General features: G+C 46.4%; 1 protein-coding gene across 1 annotated transcript in view; it reads left to right on the plus strand.

Annotated features, from left to right (window-relative positions):
• Positions 1-22,650, plus strand: part of LOC129384467 (uncharacterized) — a 33,732-nt gene extending 11,082 nt beyond the window's left edge. Inside the window, exons 2-4 of the mRNA XM_055069928.1 lie at positions 11,698-11,911; positions 20,114-20,202; positions 22,301-22,650. Of these exons, the coding sequence (XP_054925903.1) occupies positions 11,698-11,911; positions 20,114-20,202; positions 22,301-22,544 (547 nt within the window). The 3' untranslated portion in view covers positions 22,545-22,650. The remainder of the gene's footprint in view (positions 1-11,697; positions 11,912-20,113; positions 20,203-22,300) is intronic.
• The last annotated feature ends 571 nt before the right edge of the window (positions 22,651-23,221 follow it).

Here is a 23,221-nt window from a genome sequence, read left to right on the forward strand (position 1 = left end):
GACTTCACACGTTCTTCGTTCTATTAATTATCCGGCTATCTGCACTGCGTCCTACGCCTCTTGGAAGGACCCAAGCCCACTTATGTAAAGGATTCCGCCCATCTCATTGAACTTGTGAGAGATATCACCATAGATGACGATGAGTTGGTTATCTTTTTCAACGTCAAATCGAAAAGACGATCAATTCACCGATTACGCTGTCCAGTGTTACAAGGAACTTCTCGAGAAGGACGCTTCGTTACCTCAGCCATCTTAAACGCAAGACTTATGCCGCCTCCTTGAATTCTGCATTAGAACACGTATTTTGTGTTTAGCGAAGAATTTTACAAGCCCCGGTTCGGAACAGCAATGGGAGCTCTCGTTTCCGTCGCCTCTGCTACCATCGCCCTAGAGACACTTCAAAATTCTGCGATAACCCCGTAGAAGACCGTTGCAAAATGTTTTGCCTGATACATAGACGACTGTTTTTGTGTAATTCGGCGCGAAGACGTGCTGCCTTTCCTTGAGCATCTGAACTCTTTTATACCAAGTACCTAGTTCACCATGGAAGAAGAAAACAATAGACAGATTGCCTTCCTCGACCATTCATTCTGCCAAGGGCGTTACGAACAGTGTGTATCGGAAGCCGACCGACACGGGGACACACCTGAGGTTCGACTCTGCGCATCTAATAGGACAGAAACTCTCCGTTGCCGCTCTGCGCTTGTCTCCCGCATTGCGAATCTGGTCCGAGCCTGGACTGCGCAAGTGAGAGCTAGCCGTGGTAAGGAAGGACCTCTCCAACAACGGCTACCCAGCACAGCTTCTGAGGACTCAAGAATTGTGATCGTCAATTGCTAACCACGCAAGGGTACAAGAAGAAGAGAAGCATAAATGGGTGGCTGTCCCCTACGCACAAGGCACCTTTGAGACACCGGCAAGAGCTTTTGGCTAGTACGCTGTAAAAATCGCACGCGTGCCAACAAAGAAAGACAGAAGCTCGTATGCGTGAAAGACCATTTGGAAAGGTCAAGATTTCCGGAGGTAATGTACAGCATTCCGCGCAAGAGTCGTGACGCATCCTACATAGGTGAAACTGAGAATTCTAAAAGAAGGATTCAGCAAGACCAGAACGATGTCAAGAAGGGCAATGCAAGTTCAAACGCCTTGGCGGCGTTTGAACATGACCACTAACCACATCGTCGATTGAGATGCTCCGAGCATAATCGCGACAGAAAAGCGCCTATCTTCACGACTACTCTGAGAATATTTACATATTCAAACGACTAGAAACACGATTAACAGGACATGGGGTAATCTCCCCGAGATATACATGCGCCACTCTGCGCCACCTAACACATAATTAATTACCCCCTCTTGCGCTCATCTTCATTGTGAACAAGGGGCCCGTAGCGGTCTCGAAACGTCATTTTATGTTTTATTTCGTTTTGAACCTTAGGCGAGTGCCAGTTTATTTGACAATGTGTCACTCTCACCTGACCAGTGCTCGTCAAACTTTGGACTATGTAACATAGTCGCATAGTTCGCGCGTCTACAGCACGCGGAGCTGAGCGACTCACCTGAAGCCAATTAAGCTATTAGGGTAAAGAAAATTGAGTTGGGTTTTGACCATACCGATTTGGAATGGACCATTCCTCATTTCGAACAGTGCCTGCACAAAAAGCGAGAAGCGATGACACGGAGCAGTATCAGCATCGGTACGTTTCCGTTTTCGACGGAAAGCTGCCAGCCGCACTCACCGGCACTTCCCTAAATTAAATGCGACTGCGAGCATGGGTGTATTTTTACGTATTCTCATGCAGGCTCATTATTTAGCTTCCGAGGTGTACTGCTTGCCTCGTATCCCATATAGTCGCTCGTATATTCGCGGAATGAGGAATGGTCCATTCCAAATCGGTATGGTCAAAACCCAACTCAATTTTCTTTACCCTAATAGCTTAGATCCCATAGATGAGATGAATATTTACAATTAGTATTAGGGTTATAATTATATTCGAGTGCTGATTGCCGTGCTATCGTTTGCTAACGAAGCTTTCCCTCAAGTCTAAATATTTTAAGGCAGTTTGTCGTGTGCGTATCATGGCTACGCACGCTTATATCGCATTCCGTTTCTCTACCACGGGTGCGCTTTAAAACCACGGCGCTGCAGTTTTTGCTTTTCTCTTCTTTCTTCTTCTCCGCCCTTAAACTGGCTCTCTCAACTACTACACGCAGCGACAAAGCAACAGCGCGCGCATTAGATCCCATAGATGAGATGAATATTTACAATTAGTATTAGGGTTATAATTATATTCGAGTGCTGATTGCCGTGCTATCGTTTGCTGAGGAAGCTTTCCCTGAAGTCTAAATATTTTAAGGCAGTTTGTCGTGTGCGTATCATGGCTACGCACGCTTATATCGCATTCCGTTTCTCTACCACGGGTGCGCTTTAAAACCACGGCGCTGCAGTTTTTGCTTTTCTCTTCTTTCTTCTTCTCCGCCCTTAAACTGGCTCTCTTCACTGTACTACACGCAGAGACAAAGAAACAGCGCGCGCATGCGATTCCATAGATGAGATGAATATATATATATATATATATATATATATATATAGAGAGAGAGAGAGAAAACTATCAGTCATAGCTCTCGTAGTATAGCCCTCTGGGCCGTTTCCTTTTTTTTTTCGAAAGTAGTCCTATTAGGGTTATTATAATTACACGAAGGTATTTCGCCCTCATCAGCAGCAGTCCTTGGTATAGTTATTCTGGCGGCTAGCTTCCCACGCTATGCGTGCCGCCATCGCACCTGGTTAAGCTTTTCCTAGACGCTAGAGTTAGGCTTTGTCCGCGCAACCTTGAGCGATCGGAAAGCGCGTTTCCCCCTCTTGGCCGGCGGAGAAGGGAAGCTTCGTTCTGGCCGCGAAGCTCTCCACATCTCTGTAAGGTGCCTTGGGGATGTCTCGTGCCGAAGATGCCCTCTCGGTGAGCGCATATTTCACCCCTCATCTTTTAAGAGGTTCAATACATACAAGCATTTGCCTAGCAAACCAGATTTTTTTTTTCAAGGGAATTTTCCACGTCTCAGTAATTTCTCTCGTCGTATTCGAGTGCTGATTGCCGTGTTATAGTTTGTTAACGAAGCTTTCCCTCAAGTCTAAATATTTTAAGGCAGTTTTCCTAGCCTCTAAAGCCGCTCGAGTTGGCTCTTCTCCTTGAGCGGCCATTTTTCCTAGAAAGTATGCCTTCCAACTACTCCGCCCTTAAACTGGCTCTCTCAACTACTACACGCAGAGACAAAGCAACAGCGCGCGCATTAGATCCCATAGATGAGATAAATATTTACAATTAGTATTAGGGTTATAATTATATTCGAGTGCTGATTGCCGTGCTATCGTTTGCTAACGAAGCTTTCCCTCAAGTCTAAATATTTTAAGGCAGTTTGTCGTGTGCGTATCATGGCTACGCACGCTTATATCGCATTCCGTTTCTCTACCACGGGTGCGCTTTAAAACCACGGCGCTGCAGTTTTTGCTTTTCTCTTCTTTCTTCTTCTCCGCCCTTAAACTGGCTCTCTCAACTACTACACGCAGCGACAAAGCAACAGCGCGCGCATTAGATCCCATAGATGAGATGAATATTTACAATTAGTATTAGGGTTATAATTATATTCGAGTGCTGATTGCCGTGCTATCGTTTGCTGAGGAAGCTTTCCCTGAAGTCTAAATATTTTAAGGCAGTTTGTCGTGTGCGTATCATGGCTACGCACGCTTATATCGCATTCCGTTTCTCTACCACGGGTGCGCTTTAAAACCACGGCGCTGCAGTTTTTGCTTTTCTCTTCTTTCTTCTTCTCCGCCCTTAAACTGGCTCTCTTCACTATACTACACGCAGAGACAAAGAAACAGCGCGCGCATGCGATCCCATAGATGAGATGAATATATATATATATATATATATATAGAGAGAGAGAGAGAAAACTATCAGTCATAGCTCGTAGTATAGCCCTCTGGGCCGTTTCCTTTTTTTTTCGAAAGTAGTCCTATTAGGGTTATTATAATTACACGAAGGTATTTCGCCCTCATCAGCAGCAGTCCTTGGTATAGTTATTCTGGCGGCTAGCTTCCCACGCTATGCGTGCCGCCATCGCACCTGGTTAAGCTTTTCCTAGACGCTAGAGTTAGGCTTTGTCCGCGCAACCTTGAGCGATCGGAAAGCGCGTTTCCCCCTCTTGGCCGGCGGAGAAGGGAAGCTTCGTTCCGGCCGCGAAGCTCTCCACATCTCTGTAAGGTGCCTTGGGGATGTCTCGTGCCGAAGATGCCCTCTCGGTGAGCGCATATTTCACCCCTCATCTTTTAAGAGGTTCAATACATACAAGCACTTGCCTAGCAAACCAGATTTTTTTTTTCAAGGGAATTTTCCACGTCTCAGTAATTTCTCTCGTCGTATTCGAGTGCTGATTGCCGTGTTATAGTTTGTTAACGAAGCTTTCCCTCAAGTCTAAATATTTTAAGGCAGTTTTCCTAGCCTCTAAAGCCGCTCGAGTTGGCTCTTCTCCTTGAGCGGCCATTTTTCCTAGAAAGTATGCCTTCCAACTACTCCGCCCTTAAACTGGCTCTCTCAACTACTACACGCAGAGACAAAGCAACAGCGCGCGCATTAGATCCCATAGATGAGATAAATATTTACAATTAGTATTAGGGTTATAATTATATTCGAGTGCTGATTGCCGTGCTATCGTTTGCTAACGAAGCTTTCCCTCAAGTCTAAATATTTTAAGGCAGTTTGTCGTGTGCGTATCATGGCTACGCACGCTTATATCGCATTCCGTTTCTCTACCACGGGTGCGCTTTAAAACCACGGCGCTGCAGTTTTTGCTTTTCTCTTCTTTCTTCTTCTCCGCCCTTAAACTGGCTCTCTCAACTACTACACGCAGAGACAAAGCAACAGCGCGCGCATTAGATCCCATAGATGAGATGAATATTTACAATTAGTATTAGGGTTATAATTATATTCGAGTGCTGATTGCCGTGCTATCGTTTGCTAACGAAGCTTTCCCTCAAGTCTAAATATTTTAAGGCAGTTTGTCGTGTGCGTATCATGGCTACGCACGCTTATATCGCATTCCGTTTCTCTACCACGGGTGCGCTTTAAAACCACGGCGCTGCAGTTTTTGCTTTTCTCTTCTTTCTTCTTCTCCGCCCTTAAACTGGCTCTCTCAACTACTACACGCAGCGACAAAGCAACAGCGCGCGCATTAGATCCCATAGATGAGATGAATATTTACAATTAGTATTAGGGTTATAATTATATTCGAGTGCTGATTGCCGTGCTATCGTTTGCTGAGGAAGCTTTCCCTGAAGTCTAAATATTTTAAGGCAGTTTGTCGTGTGCGTATCATGGCTACGCACGCTTATATCGCATTCCGTTTCTCTACCACGGGTGCGCTTTAAAACCACGGCGCTGCAGTTTTTGCTTTTCTCTTCTTTCTTCTTCTCCGCCCTTAAACTGGCTCTCTTCACTGTACTACACGCAGAGACAAAGAAACAGCGCGCGCATGCGATCCCATAGATGAGATGAATATATATATATATATATATATATATATATATATATATATATATATATATATATATATATAGAGAGAGAGAGAGAGAGAGAGAGAGAGAAAACTATCAGTCATAGCTCTCGTAGTATAGCCCTCTGGGCCGTTTCCTTTTTTTTTCGAAAGTAGTCCTATTAGGGTTATTATAATTACACGAAGGTATTTCGCCCTCATCAGCAGCAGTCCTTGGTATAGTTATTCTGGCGGCTAGCTTCCCACGCTATGCGTGCCGCCATCGCACCTGGTTAAGCTTTTCCTAGACGCTAGAGTTAGGCTTTGTCCGCGCAACCTTGAGCGATCGGAAAGCGCGTTTCCCCCTCTTGGCCGGCGGAGAAGGGAAGCTTCGTTCCGGCCGCGAAGCTCTCCACATCTCTGTAAGGTGCCTTGGGGATGTCTCGTGCCGAAGATGCCCTCTCGGTGAGCGCATATTTCACCCCTCATCTTTTAAGAGGTTCAATACATACAAGCATTTGCCTAGCAAACCAGATTTTTTTTTCAAGGGAATTTTCCACGTCTCAGTAATTTCTCTCGTCGTATTCGAGTGCTGATTGCCGTGTTATAGTTTGTTAACGAAGCTTTCCCTCAAGTCTAAATATTTTAAGGCAGTTTTCCTTGTCTCTAAAGCCGCTCGAGTTCGCTCTTCTCCTCGGGCAGCCATTTTTCCAAGAAAGTATGCCTTCCAACCACTCGACTATCGCGGACAACATGAGTCCCTTTCCACGTAAGTGTGAGGCTCGGAGCAGGAGCTGTGGCGCTTGAAAGTAGCCTGGGGCCTGACGAACCAACCGACTGAGCTATCTTTCTGGGCAACATCGAAGGGTCACGAGTTCAAATCACCTGTTATGTTCCTTTTTTTTTTCTGCCCCTTTTTCTTTCTTTTTTTTCTTTTTTTTTCTTTCTTTTAATGTCTTTTCCTTTATTTTATCACTGTACGGGAACCCTCCTAAAAAAAATATATATATATATATTTATATAGATCTTCAAATATTTATGGCCTCACACTCACATGTGCAGGTCATAAATACCAGGTTCTCTAGCCGAGTGCCATCCATGCGGTATAACCGAGCTCAGATTGGTCCACCTTGACTGACCAAGTAGGGCACCACTGTAGGTTAAATGAGGCGTACAACTCCTGCGGGACCCGCCGTGGTTGCTCAGCGGTTATGGTGTTAGACTGCTGAGCACGAGGTCGCGGGATCGGACCCCGACCACGGCGGCCGCATTTCGATGGGGGCGAAATGCGAAAACACCCGTGTACTTAGAATTAGGTGCACGTTAAAGAACCCCAGGTGGTCGAAATTTTCGGAGTCCTCCACTACGGCGTGCATAATCAGAAAGTGGTTTTGTCACGTAAAACCCCATAAATTAATTTTTAATTTAACTCCTACGGGGACGGTAGAGTATCCGTCTCCAGTGCAAGAGGACCGTGATTCAAATCCCGGTGCCGCGCTATTCTCCACCGGAAAATACAAAAAAAAACGTGTGTTGAGAAAATTGCACAAACAGGCCTGGAGTGCGGCCTGATCCCGGTGACCAGAACCGGTAACGCACTCTCTCACCAGAGCAGGATTGGCCACCCTGGTGCAGTACTTGGCCACAACCTCCTATATGAATACAACAATCAAACCCCGGCCCTCAGTCCCCAGCAGCCGCGAAGCAACTGACCACGGCGGCGGTCAGATCTGTGACGCTGCAGAGGGTGCTAAGAATACCTGGCTCCGGACAGGCCGCCATTGGAATCTGAACCTGGCAACGTTTAACGTTAGAACGCTATCTAGTGAGGCGAGTCTAGCAGTGTTATTGGAGGAACTAGAGGGTAGTAAGTGGGATATAATAGGGCTCAGTGAGGTTAGGAGGACAAAAGAAGCATATACAGTGCTAAAAAGCGGGCATGTACTGTGCTACCGGGGCTTAGCGGAGAGACGAGAACTAGGAGTCGGATTCCTGATCAATAAGGAAATAGCTGGTAACATACAGGAATTCTATAGCATTAACGAGAGGGTGGCATGTCTTGTTGTGAAACTTAATAAGAGGTACAAAATGAAGGTTGTTCAAGTCTACGCTCCTACATCTAGTCATGATGACCAGGAAGTCGAAAGCTTTTATGAAGACGTAGAATCGGCGATGGGTAAAGTCAAAACAAAATACACTATACTGATGGGCGACTTCAATGCCAGGGTAGGCAAGAAGCAGGCTGGAGACAAGTCAGTGGGGGAATATGGCATAGGCTCTAGGAATAGCAGAGGAGAATTATTAGTAGAGTTTGCAGAACAGAATAATATGCGTATAATGAATACCTTTTTCCGCAAGCGGGTTAGCCGAAAGTGGACGTGGAGGAGCCCGAATGGTGAGACTAGAAATGAAATCGACTTCATACTCTGCGCGAACCCTGGCATCATTCAAGATGTAGACGTGCTCGGCAAGGTACGCTGCAGTGACCACAGGATGGTAAGAACTCGAATTAGCCTAGACTTGAGGAGGGAACGAAAGAAACTGGTACACAAGAAGCCAATCAATGAGTTAGCGGTAAGAGGGAAACTAGAGGAATTCCGGATCAAACTACAGAACAGGTATTCGGCTTTAACTCAGGAAGAGGACCTTAGTGTTGAAGCAATGAACGACAATCTCATGGGCATCATTAAGGAGTGCGCAATAGAAGTCGGTGGTAACGCCGTTAGACAGGAAACCAGTAAGCTATCGCAGGAGACGAAAGATCTGATCAAGAAACGCCAATGTATGAAAGCCTCTAATCCTACAGCTAGAATAGAACTGGCAGAACTTTCTAAGTTAATCAACAAGCGTAAGACAGCGGACATCAGGAACTATAATATGGATAGAATTGAACAGGCTCTCAGGAACGGAGGAAGCCTAAAAACAGTGAAGAAGAAACTAGGAATAGGCAAGAATCAGATGTGTGCGTTAAGAGACAAAGCCGGCAATATCGTTACTAATATGGACGAGATAGTTCAAGTGGCTGAGGAGTTCTATAGAGATTTATACAGTACCAGTGGCACCCACGACGATAGTGGAAGAGAGAATAGCCTAGAGGAATTCGAAATCCCACAGGTAACGCCAGAAGAAGTAAAGAAAGCCTTAGGAGCTATGCAAAAGGGGAAGGCAGCTGGGGAGGATCAGGTAACAGCAGATTTGTTGAAGGATGGTGGTCAGATTGTTCTAGAGAAACTGGCCACCCTGTATACGCAATGCCTCATAACCTCGAGCGTACCGGAATCTTGGAAGAACGCTAACATAATCCTAATCCATAAGAAAGGGGACGCCAAAGACTTGAAAAATTATAGACCGATCAGCTTACTGTCCGTTGCCTACAAAGTATTTACTAAGGTAATCGCAAATAGAATCAGGAACACCTTAGACTTCTGTCAGCCAAAGGACCAGGCAGGATTCCGTAAAGGCTACTCAACACTATCAATCAAGTGATAGAGAAATGTGCAGAATATAACCAACCCTTATATATAGCTTTCATTGATTACGAGAAAGCGTTTGATTCAGTCGAAACCTCAGCAGTCATGGAGGCATTACGGAATCAGGGTGTAGATGAGCCATATGTAAAAATACTGGAAGATATCTATAGCGGCTCCACAGCCACCGTAGTCCTCCACAAAGAAAGCAACAAAATCCCTATAAAGAAAGGCGTCAGACAGGGAGATACGATATCTCCAATGCTATTCACAGCATGTTTACAGGAGGTATTCAGAGGCCTGGAGTGGGAAGAATTGGGGATAAAAGTCGATGGAGAATACCTTAGCAACTTGCGATTCGCTGATGATATTGCCTTGCTTAGTAACTCAGGAGACCAATTGCAATGCATGCTCACTGACCTGGAGAGGCAAAGCAGAAGGGTGGGTCTGAAAATTAATCTGCAGAAAACTAAAGTACTGTTTAACAGTCTCGGAAGAGAACAGCAGTTTACGATAGGTAGCGAAACACTGGAAGTGGTAAGGGAATACATCTACTTAGGGCAGGTAGTGACCACGGATCCGGATCATGAGACTGAAATAACCAGAAGAATAAGAATGGGTTGGGGTGCGTTTGGCAGGCATTCTCAAATCATGAACAGTAGGTTGCCACTATCCCTCAAAAGGAAAGTGTACAACAGCTGTGTGTTACCAGTACTCACATATGGGGCAGAAACCTGGAGGCTTACGAAAAGGGTTCTGCTGAAATTGAGAACGACGCAACGAGCTATGGAAAGAAGAATGATGGGTGTAACGTTAAGGGATAAGAAAAGAGCAGATTGGGTGAGGCAACAAACGCGGGTAAACGACATCTTAGTTGAAATCAAGAAAAAGAAATGGGCATGGGCCGGACATGTAATGAGGAGGGAAGATAACCGATGGTCACTAAGAGCTACGGACTGGATTCCAAGAGAAGGGAAGCGTAGCAGGGGGCGGCAGAGAGTTAGGTGGGCAGATGACATTAAGACGTTTGCAGGGACAACATGGCCACAATTAGTACATGACCGGGGTAGTTGGAGAAGTATGGGAGAGGCCTTTGCCCTGCAGTGGGCGTAACTAGGCTGATGATGATGATGATGATGATGATATTCGCGATTCAGAGTGATGCAACGGCGATTACATACACAATCTACCCGTTTTATATGTTCTGACATTAACTGATGTCACCAATGAGCGGCGAGCACTATGTCTCAAGCGAACGACGAGTGGTCGCAGTACCTGCCGTTCTAAACAAATGCACCAATCAATGCACCAATCTGGAGTGTCAGCGGCGTCCTTACGGGATACAAATGTGGAAAATCGTCATCAACATCTTGTGTGCGTCCGAAGTGCTTCCCTGAGAAGGGGTAAAACACCCAAAATAGCAAGCAGTAGGTAAAAAAACAGTGGTTAGAGCTACCCTTGATCTTCATGTTGCAGCACGATATATAGCGCATGGGCGTTGGCTCTCGTGGTGGGAGGTCGAATGCGAACGGCGATTCGTGGCTATTGAATTCATCAGAATCATAACTGTCAATAATTGGCAGATCCGAAGAGCTGGTGCAGATGACATTGCCACCTGAAGGTCCGGCGCGGTCAGGAATAACCTGAGCGTCTGCTCTTCGCTGGTTTCGTTCGCCGAGCGGGCGAGACCGGCATGTTTTGCGCGGCTTCGCCGTTGGGTACGCTCGTGACGTCACACGAGGAGGTTCGATCGGCTGCTCGGTCAGGATTCGAGTTTCGTTTTTGCGCTTTCTTCCTTATTTAAAATTATTTTCAAATTTGTGGAACAATTCTATCAGACGGATGACAGTCTCTCGGGAACCTAAATATTCCATTACCTTGACATGGTCAAAGAATCACCGGAGTTGCCCTTTAATAGGAAGCTTTAGCTCGGGTGCTCCTATCTAAATACATGTAAAAGGAGAATTCGTTTTTCTCGGCAACCACCGCAGCAATGTTGACGAGCTTTTGTTGAAGTTAAAATAAAAACCTAAATTCTAGTGACTGTCTATTTCTAATTTTTTATTTAGATTGTCAATTTTTTATTAAAAATTGGCAAAAATGGAAAATTATCAGAAAATAACACTATCAAGTTTACAACACTCTAACTCAGCAACAAGAAATGATATCACAATTCTGTGAATTGCATCTGATAGTACATCTAAAGCGGACAAAATTGACGTGTTGCACATGAATCTTAAAAACTTCAATAATGTAGAAATACAGCTTTTGCCGAACCCTTGCACACAACGTAAGGAACTCTCGTACAGTATAAATTGACATATCTCATTTGTCCGCTTTGAATGATCTAATGGATGCCGTTTACAGAACCGTGATAACTGTTCTTGATGCAGACCTATTAACATAACTTTCGCGCGTCTGTCTTTCTCGAAATTTTGAATTTTTGAATATTCTTTTCACAACAATCATGCCCTAAATCAAATTTCCGCTTCCAACAGTCACTAGAATTGAAATGTCTTCCTCAAATACACCAAATTTGATTAAAATCGGTCCAGGGGTTATCTCAGAAAAGCGTTATTGCGTTTTACACGTATTTGAATAGGTCGCGTTAGAGTTGGGCACGGCTAACGCTTCCTCTTAAGGAACGCGAGATTGGTGGATCTGCAGTGGTGAAGTGGAATGTAATGTACATGCACAGGTCTCCTGAGAGCGCTGTCGATTCGTTGCCTGGAAGGGGCAAGAAAGCCAAGCGGGAGCCGAAGGCCAAAGGCAGCGACGCTGTCCCAGTGCCGCCATCTAGCCAGGACATCTCGCCGGAGCCTTTGCCGCCACCTGTCGCGCTTGTTGAAAAAACGGCTGCGCCCTCGGCTGCGGTTGCTCCACATGTCCACGGAGCACCTAAACCTGTAGACGTGAGGAACGTCTTGTAATGTCACTGCGCGTGATATCTTACAGTTGAAAAAGAAAGTCTGCTTTTAGTCTGGTGGTGGTTGCTTGTTTTGGGTCATAATGTATATTTACTAGTCCTATTATGAGAAAAACCCCACCTTCTATCTGCCCGCTACACCAGCTAACGCAAGCTTGCGTGCAATGACCGTAATACTAGAATTTTGCGTTAGTACTGAAGTTTCGTGCTACCCCAACAGCCTACTGCCACTTACGGAAGCTTTTTCTAACGAGGATGCAACGTTAGAGCTTCAAAATGAGGCTTCAGTGACCGTCTGCCACCTTGCTACTCTATTAGGTTGTGTGCGTGTTAGATACAATTCGTGTATTTTATCGCGGTAACAACTGTATGAACCCTTCGGGTGAATCTTTGCCGTTGCCCGAATGTCTTATTGAAGTCCAGGTGCGATAGAAATGAAGCCTGCACGCCGTGGGCTGCAGTGGGATAAAAAAATCTGCGAGGTAGAGCCCGAAATGATGTTGGCTTGATGCGCGCAATCTTCCTGCGCACGCGATGTAAGCTGTAACGTGAACAAGCGCATTCTACTGTATGAGAGCACACGTCCCCTCCTCAAGCTGCCTGGTCATGGCTATCAGCGCCGCTGAGCGCATACGCGACCCGCGCGCCTATCTTAGAAGTAATCTGCTGCCGAGGCGTCACGCATTCTGACTCTCCGCGCACCTAGCGTTGGGAGTCGCGTAAGCTAACTTTAGGTGACGTGGTGAAGCGAGCGGCACCACTAAGCGTTCGCTCCCCGCTGCCGCCACTAATCACACTAGCGTTGCGACAGCGAGGGCTTGTGGTCATATACTGAGATCTCTTCACGTTTGTCTGTGCGCGCACAGCACCGTGCTAGATAATTTATTTAGCAAGACAATGTCAACTGCAATTTATGCAGCCGATAAAACTAAAAGCCCTACTTCGTGCAATTATCTAATACTTTGCTGTCGCTATCAGCATCTCCTTTGCGAAAGTGCGACTTTTCACGCGTTTAGCATTCTTTTCGAACTAACCACTGATTCTTGCCACTGTGTGATCGTTTTCGAGATCGGTCCCGAAGATATTGCAGTGTAACAAAACAGCGAATGCAGTACGATCCTACACTACCATCGCAACCCCGTGCGGTGGTACTGGTGACATGGTGGTAATTAAAGGGAGGGTGGTGGCATTTTTCTCCAGTGACATCTAGCATTTTGATTCACTGACGTTGATGCTGAAGCTCGAAGGAGCAGAAGCTATCATCTGAGACGCGGACCCTCTGGTCCGAGTGATCACAAGTGGTCGCAGGCGGTCGCAGACAAGGCAGGGCTTTCTAAACTTGTCCTTGAGCAAGTGGAACCCTAAGTACAGTTTGCTACCAGCGTACGGGTAAGCTTTGGTGGTAAGAGTACTGCCCCATAGTGCAACATATGTTCAAACAGACAAGATAGTTTTACAAATAACCAGGTCCCAAAGCCAGCTAAACGCATTCTTGCATAGCAACCAGGGATCGTGCTTGGAATTTTTTTTTTACTGAAGCCTCAACGTCACTGCACCCTTTATGGTGAAAATTATACTCGAACGCATAGTGACTGCTTTTTTTTTCGCCGGCGGCAACTAGCAAAATGACACGGGCACTGGCCAGTGGTTTATACATATTGTCACAGTACAACGCGGACAGAAGACAGGGAAACGTTCTTCGAGAACAGCAACACAACCTGTTCAAAAACAAACAGGATAGAGACAGGTCTTCTTCGTCTTCGCCGAACCTCACTGACCCGCCAGACGATGTCTGTTAATGTCCCTACCATCGTTGTCGGCTGCACAGAATACACGCGTCATTTGTCCCTCCCTAAGTAGCAACGCCTCGATGCTAGACCAGAAGCGTCACTTGCGTAAGTGAGGGTCTCTCGCATAGTTATTCGCTCACATACGGCTTCATGCGGACAACGTGCACAAGTTCAGGGCGGTGCGTGCGGCGCAGCGTACATTTGGGACTACCGGAAACGACCTCCTATGTGACATCACTGAGTCCGTGCAATACACGATATGATCCGAAGTATCGCCTTAACACCTACTCGGAGAGGCCTCGTTTCCGTATGAGTGTCCAAACCGACAGTCTGTCGGCGACTTCATAGGTCACTATTCTACGGTGAAGATCATAGCGCCCTGTCTCGTAGTCTTGCTGCTCCCATATCCGAAAGCGTGCGAGCTGCCGAGCCTCTTCTCCGCGTTGCGTAAGCACATCGGCGTTCGTGTTAGTGTCGTCAAAGTCGTGTGGAAGCATCGCATCCAACGTCGTTCGTACATCCCGTCCGTGAACAAGGGTGAACGGTGTTATGCGCGTCGTCTCTTGTTTTGCCGTGTTATATGCAAAGGTGATATAAGGTAGGATGTCATCCTAATTTTTATGTTCAACATCCACATACATTGAGATCGTGTCTTCAATTGTTTTGTTTAGTCGTTATGTTAATCCGTTGGTTTGTGGAAGGTAGGCTATTGACTTCCGATGAGCCGTGTCGCAACACAACATGCTCAATGAAAAAGCGCGCCACCTCGGCTTCTGTGCTTCTCTGGATTGCCTTTGTTTCAGCGTAACGTGTGAGGTAGTCGGTTGCGACGATAAGAAAGCGATTCCCTGCAGTAGAAGCAGGAAGTGGGCCCAATATATCCATTCCGATTTGATCAAATGGTCTTCGAGGAATCGACGGGTTGTAGCAGGCCGGCTGGTTTCGAGGGAGGCGATTTGCGCCTCTGGCAGTCGAGGCAAGTGCCAACGTGAAGTTTCGCGTTGGTGGTAAGTCTCGGCCAGTATTACTTCTGCTGCACTCTGGCCAACGTTCTCGTGTAGCATAAGTGACAAGAAGTCACCTCATTGTTACAGGCTTGAAGTACTTCCGTACGAAGAGCTGCAGAAATGACGAGCAGATAGGGGGACCCGGTCGAAGAAAAGTTTCTTTTGTAAAGCACTTGGGCCCGCAAACAAAACGACAAGTCCTCTTGCGAAAACTCTAGGCGGTTTCGCAGATCTGCCCTTTAAGTAATTGATGGGGTCGTCCCGTTGTTGTTGCGCGATGGTGGATGTGTCCAGAACACTAAGAAATGCTTAGTCTTCTTCTTCTTCGTGTAGAGCAGACGACTCTATCGGCGATCGAAACAGGCAGTCAGCAACCGTATGTCGTTTCCCCGACTTGTACATGACACACATGTCAAACTCTTGCAGCCGTATGCTCCAACGCGCCAATCGTCCCGATGGATCTTTAACGTTTGTCAAAACACAGTGAATGGTGGGCACTGATAACTGTGAAGTAGCGGTCATACAAATATGGGCGACATTTCATAACCGCCCATACTACGGCGAGGCCTTCTTTCTCAGCTCTGGCGTAATTAGCCTCTGTGCGTCAGAGTGTTCTACTTGCATAGGCAAGCACTCTTTCTATGCCCTCCTGCCGCTGCAGAAGAACAGCTCCTAAGCCAACATTGCTGGCATCAGTGTGGCGCAATGTAGGAACGGTTTCATCAAAGTGAGCAAGCACTGGAGGTGTCTGGAAACGTTCCCGCAAGCTGTTAAATGCACCTCGCTCTTCGTCGCCCCATACAAAAGCAACGTCGTCTCTCGTCAGGTCATTTAACGGTGACGCAATGCGAGCAAAGTCCGCAATAAGCCGCCAGTAATAGGCACAGAGGCCGAGGAAGCATCTGGCGGCCTTTTTATGACTGCCCCCGTCGAACTGCATGACACCCCTGCCACTACTTCCAACCCACTACCACAAACGGTTGCGCCCACACTCACATGCCCTCCCTCAGAACAAATGGACACGGTTGCATCCACTGCTACGACTGAAGCAACAACTCCAAGGTGGTCTTCACCACACATGCAGCCTCCACCAACAAGAAAGAAGAATTCCGGAATAACAGACACCGACAACACCATTGAAAACATCATATTTGTCCTCAGTGACCGCCTGAACACCCTGGTAGACAAACCTGTTGCCCTTGACAATCGGCTACAAACCAAGCTTGATTCCTTTATTTGACAGCGCAATTCTGCGCAGTTCTAAATTCTGCACAGTTCTGCAGATTCCAAGTGCTAATCGACAGCTGGGGAAGACGCTCCGTGATGTCACAGCTTCCTATCCTTCACAACAACAACAATAATAATGAAGCCAGTGCGTAGTCTGCTTATGTGGCAGTGAAACGGCAGGGGTTCTGCAACAAGTGCACCAGTCTATCGCTATTTATACAAAGTCTTATGGGCTCTCTCACTGTATAGCCTTGCAGGCAACACACGGGAAAGTCACTCTAACCGGATACAACACGTTTCAAGAATCTCACGCATACAAGCCCAATACTGCCGAAGTTGTAAGGCATCTTTCTGTTAAATGGGGCACATTCAACAGCATTGACATCCCCCATGATTTTGTCAACATTAAACCTGAAAGCCACAAACAACCCACCCTATACTTGTTGAATGTTTATAGCCCTCGCAATGCACGACAACACCGCTTTGAACACATGCTTTCTCAAGTCAAAACTAACCCCAATAAACAGCCGCTAGTCCTAATGGGAGACTTCAGTGCCTCCCATCAAATGTAGCGCCACTCCGCAACCACCCATGTGGGAAGAGCTCCGTGGCAGCACACAGAATCGTCAGTAGGGGATACATCACCCGACCTCACCCTAATTCACATCACTCAGGCGACATGTCAAACCTCCAAAACAACTTAGGAAGCGACCATTACATCCTCGAACTCCGCGTAGATTTTAGGCATACACACAGCTAGCCACGAAGCCACTAAGGTTTACCTTTTGGACGAAATTCAGAAAATCTCGCTCCAATACTAACGAGGAAGACATTAGCGACGTAGAGCAATGGGCCAACGCCTTAGAGGCAGACGTAGAGGCCCATAGCACCACTTTCCCCCTAGATACACCCTTGGCCACAATTTATTCGCAGCTGCTACACATGTGGGAAACGAAATTAGCTTTAGTCAGGACATGGCTAACGACCTGTTACAAATACAAACTTCGTATCAGAATCGCGAATTTGGACTCTCAAATCTACTCTCAACATACGCTATCAAATTGGCGAGACAGCAAAGTACTCAGTTTTGAGAAGACGCACTTGGTCATGTTAGCACTAAATAGGCCTTCCAATTGCTACGGCACCTGCTCGACTCCACCGCGTCTAGGAAGCATAATAACCAACAGATCAATAAGCTGCTACATGAGCATGCAGTGGACCTGCCGACCATGCTCATAAATCTGGCCTCCAAACATATTCCCCCTCCTACGCCAATCCCCATGCCCCACAATGCTGGTGAACCCAATGAGAAGCTTTGCAGACCCATCACAGAAGCAGAGGTTCCACATGCTCTCAACCAACTGCGAACCACCACAGCACCAGGCCCATACTTTGTGACCAATAAGAGACTTCGCAACCTCGATGAGCAATCTACATGGAAACTCACCGAGTATTACAGCCAATGTCTTGAAGAAGGCGAGGTAAGTCAACAATGCAAAGCAGCCGAGAGATCTTCATACCCAAGCCAAATAAGCCAATTCACTTTGATAACTTCCGTTCAATCTCTCTCACCTAATGCATAAGGAAGATCTTGGAGCCCGTAATCCACCTACGCCTCTCCAAATAGATGGAACATAATCACTTGTTCCCCTCGGAAATGACTAGCTTTCGAAACTTTCTTGTCAGGATGTCATGCTAAGGCTCAAGCACGACATTATCGAACCGAGCGACGCAGGTGGAACACAAGCGTTGATCGGCCGGGTCCTCTAGGGAGAGAGAGAAAGAGATAGGGATATAAGGAAGGCAGGTATGTTAACCCGTCAAGAGTGCGCTTGGCTACCACCCTACGCTGGGAGAAGGGAGAGGGGAAAAGAGAATGGAGAGAGGGAGAGGGTATAGAGACATGCACGCACAGTACTTCAAAGCCGCTCGTACAAACCAAACGTTCTGGGAAAGCACAAAAGTACCGTCACCTCCTTCTGACCCGATAATCGGTGGGGACGGTGCTCTGGTACTGTCTGTTCACTCAAAAATGCGTCCAATAATGTGTCCCACTTGGCCATTCTACGCGAACATAACTGTGGAGAGTGACTAACCGTTATATAGGCTGCTGCCTCACGAAGTGCACTGCGACGCTCCGATTAGGCGGTGAATACTCTGGTCAGATAAGTTCAGGAAGCACTGGCACACTCCAAGGGGAATTATTCTGCCCCATGCTCTTGCATTTGGTTATGGGACCTTTAGCTTTCACTCTCAAGAGGATTCCTGACCTTCGTACACGCACAATATTACGCTGTGCATGACCGGAGCTTCGGACAGGCACATTCAAGGTACCCTTCAAGCAGCAATTGACCAGGTCGAACAAGCAGGTCACCGCTTGAATCTCAGGTGCTCCCCCACCAAATCACAGCTTTTATTTCTGTCTCCAACGAGACAGTTCAGGACGTTGTCCCCGAATATCCAACTCACGTCTGAAGGGCACCCTATACCCCAGGTAGACAGGATAATGGTCCTATGACTACACTCCCAAGCAACCTAGCCTATCAGCATGCCTTGCAAGCACTACAAACAATAATAGATAGAGAGGATCTCCCATAAACACGGAGGGCGTCGAAAGAAGGAGCTAATTCAGCTCATCAAGGCTTTTGTCTTAAGCAAAATCACCTTCGCACTACAACACCTCTCACTCTCTAGGAAGAGCATACTGTAAATTGCTTGATCCACAAGCTACACAAAGACGCTCTTGGTGTTTCAATTAAAGCATTCGCACAAAGGATGATGGCCTCAACCACAATCAATACCCGTCGATAATTAACCGAAGCACATCAGTCATCACAATACCACATACTCACCACCTCTGATGCTGTGCTTGAGAGCCTGAGGCAACCTCACTACGCTCCACTATTCAACGAGAGCAAGCGACACCAACTTCCTCCGAACATGCACGCCCAATACCACATCCAACCAATGCCCAGAAGCATGCACCCTGAAGTTCGAATCAAACGCCGGAAACTTCGAGCCAAGGCACTACAACGCAACTATGGACAGGCTGAAGGAGTCTGCTATGTGGACGCCGCAGCCTACACCACTAGACATGATTATGCTCTGGCGGTCGTAGACAACCAGGCCAATACTGTTCGTCCAGCATCAATCAAGACCATCTCGGCGGGTGACGCGGAAGAGGCCATCATTGCACTCGCATAGTGGCTAGCTTATTGCGATGTCATCATCAGTGACTCTAAGACTGCTATTAGGAACGTCAGTAGCGTCTCCATTACCGAACTCGCGCACTTTTTGCTTGTCGCTCACCCACCAAAAATGGCATCGCTCTCACCTGGACTTCAGCACATCAAGGACTCCAAGAAAAGAAATGGCTCATGCCGCTGCTCGAAGATTCACGGACCGGTTGGCCGCAAATGTGAGCCTAACTCTAGAACGCAGTGACTCCCAACAACATTCCAATAAATACACACTCATCACATTCCATGAAATTTGCACACATTACAGACACCAACGCCTAATGTATTCATCTCTGCCACTGCCTAGCACGCGCCAGAGAGAAATATTGTGGCGCCTACAAATTCGCATTTTTCTTACATTGTGCACTTTGCACTTATTCTTTCCCGTCACATACCCGACACCCAGGCGTCGCTACTGCACTGTCCCATATCATGTGGAAAGGCCCCATCAATACTTCCCCCCGCACCCTCAAACCATTAAATATTAGCGAGGGGCTGTGGAAGACTTCCCTGTGCAACTCTGATCCCACCGTACAGTACCGAGTCCTGAGGTTGACTGAGGATGTAGCGGAGGCTTACCACAATTGGTCGACGGACGTCTAACCACATAAGGTGGCGACAGATGTCTGCTGGGACTGGAGCACACAGGCCTCCCTCTCTTCTGCCGGACCCTCTCCTTTCTTAAAAAGGGAAATAATGCTTATTCATTCATTCATTCCGTCGCAAGGATGAAATGTACTGGTTGCAGTATGGTCGTTCACTTGCCACGAAATAAAATTTATTGTGATGAGACAACAGGCCTGAAGTGAAAATGTGCTTGTCGTTTCTTTCAAGCAGCCGTATTGTAAAATTTGTCGTACGTATATAGTAGCACTTCCGACTGTACACTTGCAATAAACGCTGTTACTCTCCTCACTGTGCCCAGCACGAAATGTACCCGCCAGCAAAAGACGTCCCGGAACCACCCGGGTTCGACAACAGCCTTTCTACGATTGAGCAGAGGAGACCGAAAATGTAAGGCGGCCTCCATATTTATGTGGGTCACGTGAGCGCGTATGCGCCTGTACGAACAGAGTTATCAGTAATCAATCCTGCCTTTGCCACATCATCGCAGTTTTCACCTTCCTTTCGCTGTTCGAAACGAACTTGGCTAACTTCTTGCTTTGGCGCCATGCAAATTCGCTGTGATCAGTGCTCACCATGCTCATCTCTACGTTATAGTTATCGCGTTATCCAGATTTTCCTTCGGTATGCGGCTCCAAATTCCATATTGCGTGACACTCGAACGTGCCACCTTATCCTGAAGGCTATCAAAAATCGATGAAGCTATTCTAGATAGATAGATAGATAGATAGATAGATAGATAGATAGATAGATAGATAGATAGATAGATAGATAGATAGATAGATAGATAGATAGATAGATAGATAGATAGATAGATAGATAGATAGATAGATAGATAGATAGATAGATAGATAGATAGATAGATAGATAGATAGATAGATAGATAGATAGATAGATAGATAGATAGATAGATAGATAGATAGATAGATAGATAGATAGATAGATAGATAGATAGATAGATAGATAGATAGATAGATAGATAGATAGATAGATAGATAGATAGATAGATAGATAGATAGATAGATAGATAGATAGATAGATAGATAGATAGATAGATAGATAGATAGATAGATAGATAGATAGATAGATAGATAGATAGATAGATAGATAGATAGATAGATAGATAGATAGATAGATAGATAGATAGATAGATAGATAGATAGATAGATAGATAGATTTCCCTCAAAACAAAGTACAGAATGAGAGAGGACGGAAGGTAAAAAGCTGCCAAATGCAGCTTGAGGACCCCCTAGGCCGCACAAAGCACAATCCCGTGATCACAATACCCGTGATCTATTGCATAATTGTAATTTTACAGGTGATCTATTACATAATTGTGATTTTACACAATTAGCGCAATTACACACTTTTGCGCCAATTCCCATCACACAATTCCAACGCCAAGGTAGACAAAAATACAGATAAATAGAATTCATTCAAGTCCCTTACAATGCATCGTCAAACAGTTACACAGGTGAGCTATTCGGTCGAAGGCTCGAAAAGATTGATCAATTCCATGAAAGTAGTGTAGAAAACAACCTAACCGAAAAAGGATTATATTCGAGAACATTTAAGCACCTCGGCAGATTGTACGATAAGGATTGTGTGCGGTATTTGGTGCGACTTAACGGTAGGGTCCATGATGTAGAGTGACGTACATCATATGTAGGTTCATGACGCACTAGCCGAAACATCGTTAGCACAAGGCTATTGTTCGTTGCTACAGCAGTTTTGTAAATGCAAAGCAATTTGAACAGATGCACGTAGTCATGCTTAAAATATTGAACTGCCTGAAATACTGTCTGGCGCGAGCATTCCACGGCACATTAGCTGTCAGTCTTATCGCACGCTTTCGTGCAATAAGAAGGCGCTGTTTATTATGCTGTGCCGTCGTAGCCCAAACTGTGTGGCAATAAGTAATCACTGGCGTTATATATGAATTATAGAGGAGCAGTTTAACCTGTGTGGGAAGGGTTAACCTATGATTACATAACACGCCTTTTAAGCTGTTCATTTTAGCACGAATATTTTCAATTTGTAGGTCCCAATTGAGCGATATTCTTTAGCCGTACCCAGGTACTGCCTGTTCTATCAGTGATAACTTGTCAGCGCATGCTCCTGCTAGTCGTGAACTCTAGAAAAACCTGGAGAATGACTCCTTTGTCTGAAGGTGACTAGGTATATACGAGAAGAGCCACATGGGCTTTAAAAAAGTACAATATATAGTGCATTAGCTCTCTTGTAAACTTCATAGCAGGCTCAGATGCCGATAACAGATTGTATAAGGATCATTCAGCACATTGAATGCACGTCTCATTTAGAGCAGTGTCAGGACCCGTCATTTGCTCGGGCATGAGGCAACATCTCAGACAGGTTATTCTTGCTTACTCCTCTTTTACCGCAGTCACACTTGCATACCATCCCCCCACTTCCCTCCCAGCGACTGAGCTCAAAACAACCGCTTCTTCTCCGTTTATCTCTGCCGCAGGTCAATAATCCTTCCGATGATCGCCAGTGCGGGAATCATGTGCCTCATGCTGGTCGTCATCATCAGTATGCTTGTGTCGATCCGCAGGCGTGCCAAGGCTACGGGCACGAACACCGCCAGGCCAGCCACCATGATCCACGACGGCGTAGAGATGGCGTCGACATCGCCCACGATGACAATCACGACAGGAAGTGAAAACGCCACGAGCAGCCACAGTCACAACCCGGTGGTAGAACAGACTTAGCTCGTCAGCACGAGCTCGCTGACTTTAGTCGTGCAGTAGAGCGCCCACATTTTTATCCCTGCCTTGTTCCTTCGGAGGCTGGGATCACATTTTCTGCAAGAGTGAAAGCAACCAATGTATCTCGTATGAATCCGTGGTGAAGATGTATTCAGTGTCTGCATGCTAATCGAACGGCTGGCAGAGTCACTCGCTCGGTACACGCGCATTGTCTACGGCCGCGCTATGCTTTTACGCCGTGGGTTCATCAGGCCGTAAAACTTCACCCCGCAGAAATGAAAGAGTCAGGAGAGGGCATAGCGGGACACGACTGCCGCCAAATGTATCGGCCCAACACATGATCACCAGTTCAGAGCACGAGACAGCATTTCCCGGTTGAGCTTTGCTACGGTAGGGCAGACGAAGAAGGGTACATCGATGAAAAGCTACAGAGAACCATGCATTCTCAGCCATTACGTCGACTCTGTGAGGTCGCGCGTTGGGGGATACTGCGAGGGAAAAGTGAAGGACAGGGCTGCTCTCTCCTAGTTTATTTCATTCTTCGATGAGTTCGACGAGCGGCAATGAACACCGAAACGCCTTGCAAGATATTTGGGAGTTGTAGGTTTTCTGCCCCTGCAGTCTTATATCTATATACTATACTCTATTATACTCTCTCTCTCTCCATATATATATATATA

This window comes from Dermacentor andersoni, chromosome 9, assembly GCF_023375885.2.
Source record: "Dermacentor andersoni chromosome 9, qqDerAnde1_hic_scaffold, whole genome shotgun sequence".
In the NCBI taxonomy this organism is placed as follows: Eukaryota; Metazoa; Arthropoda; class Arachnida; order Ixodida; family Ixodidae; genus Dermacentor; species Dermacentor andersoni.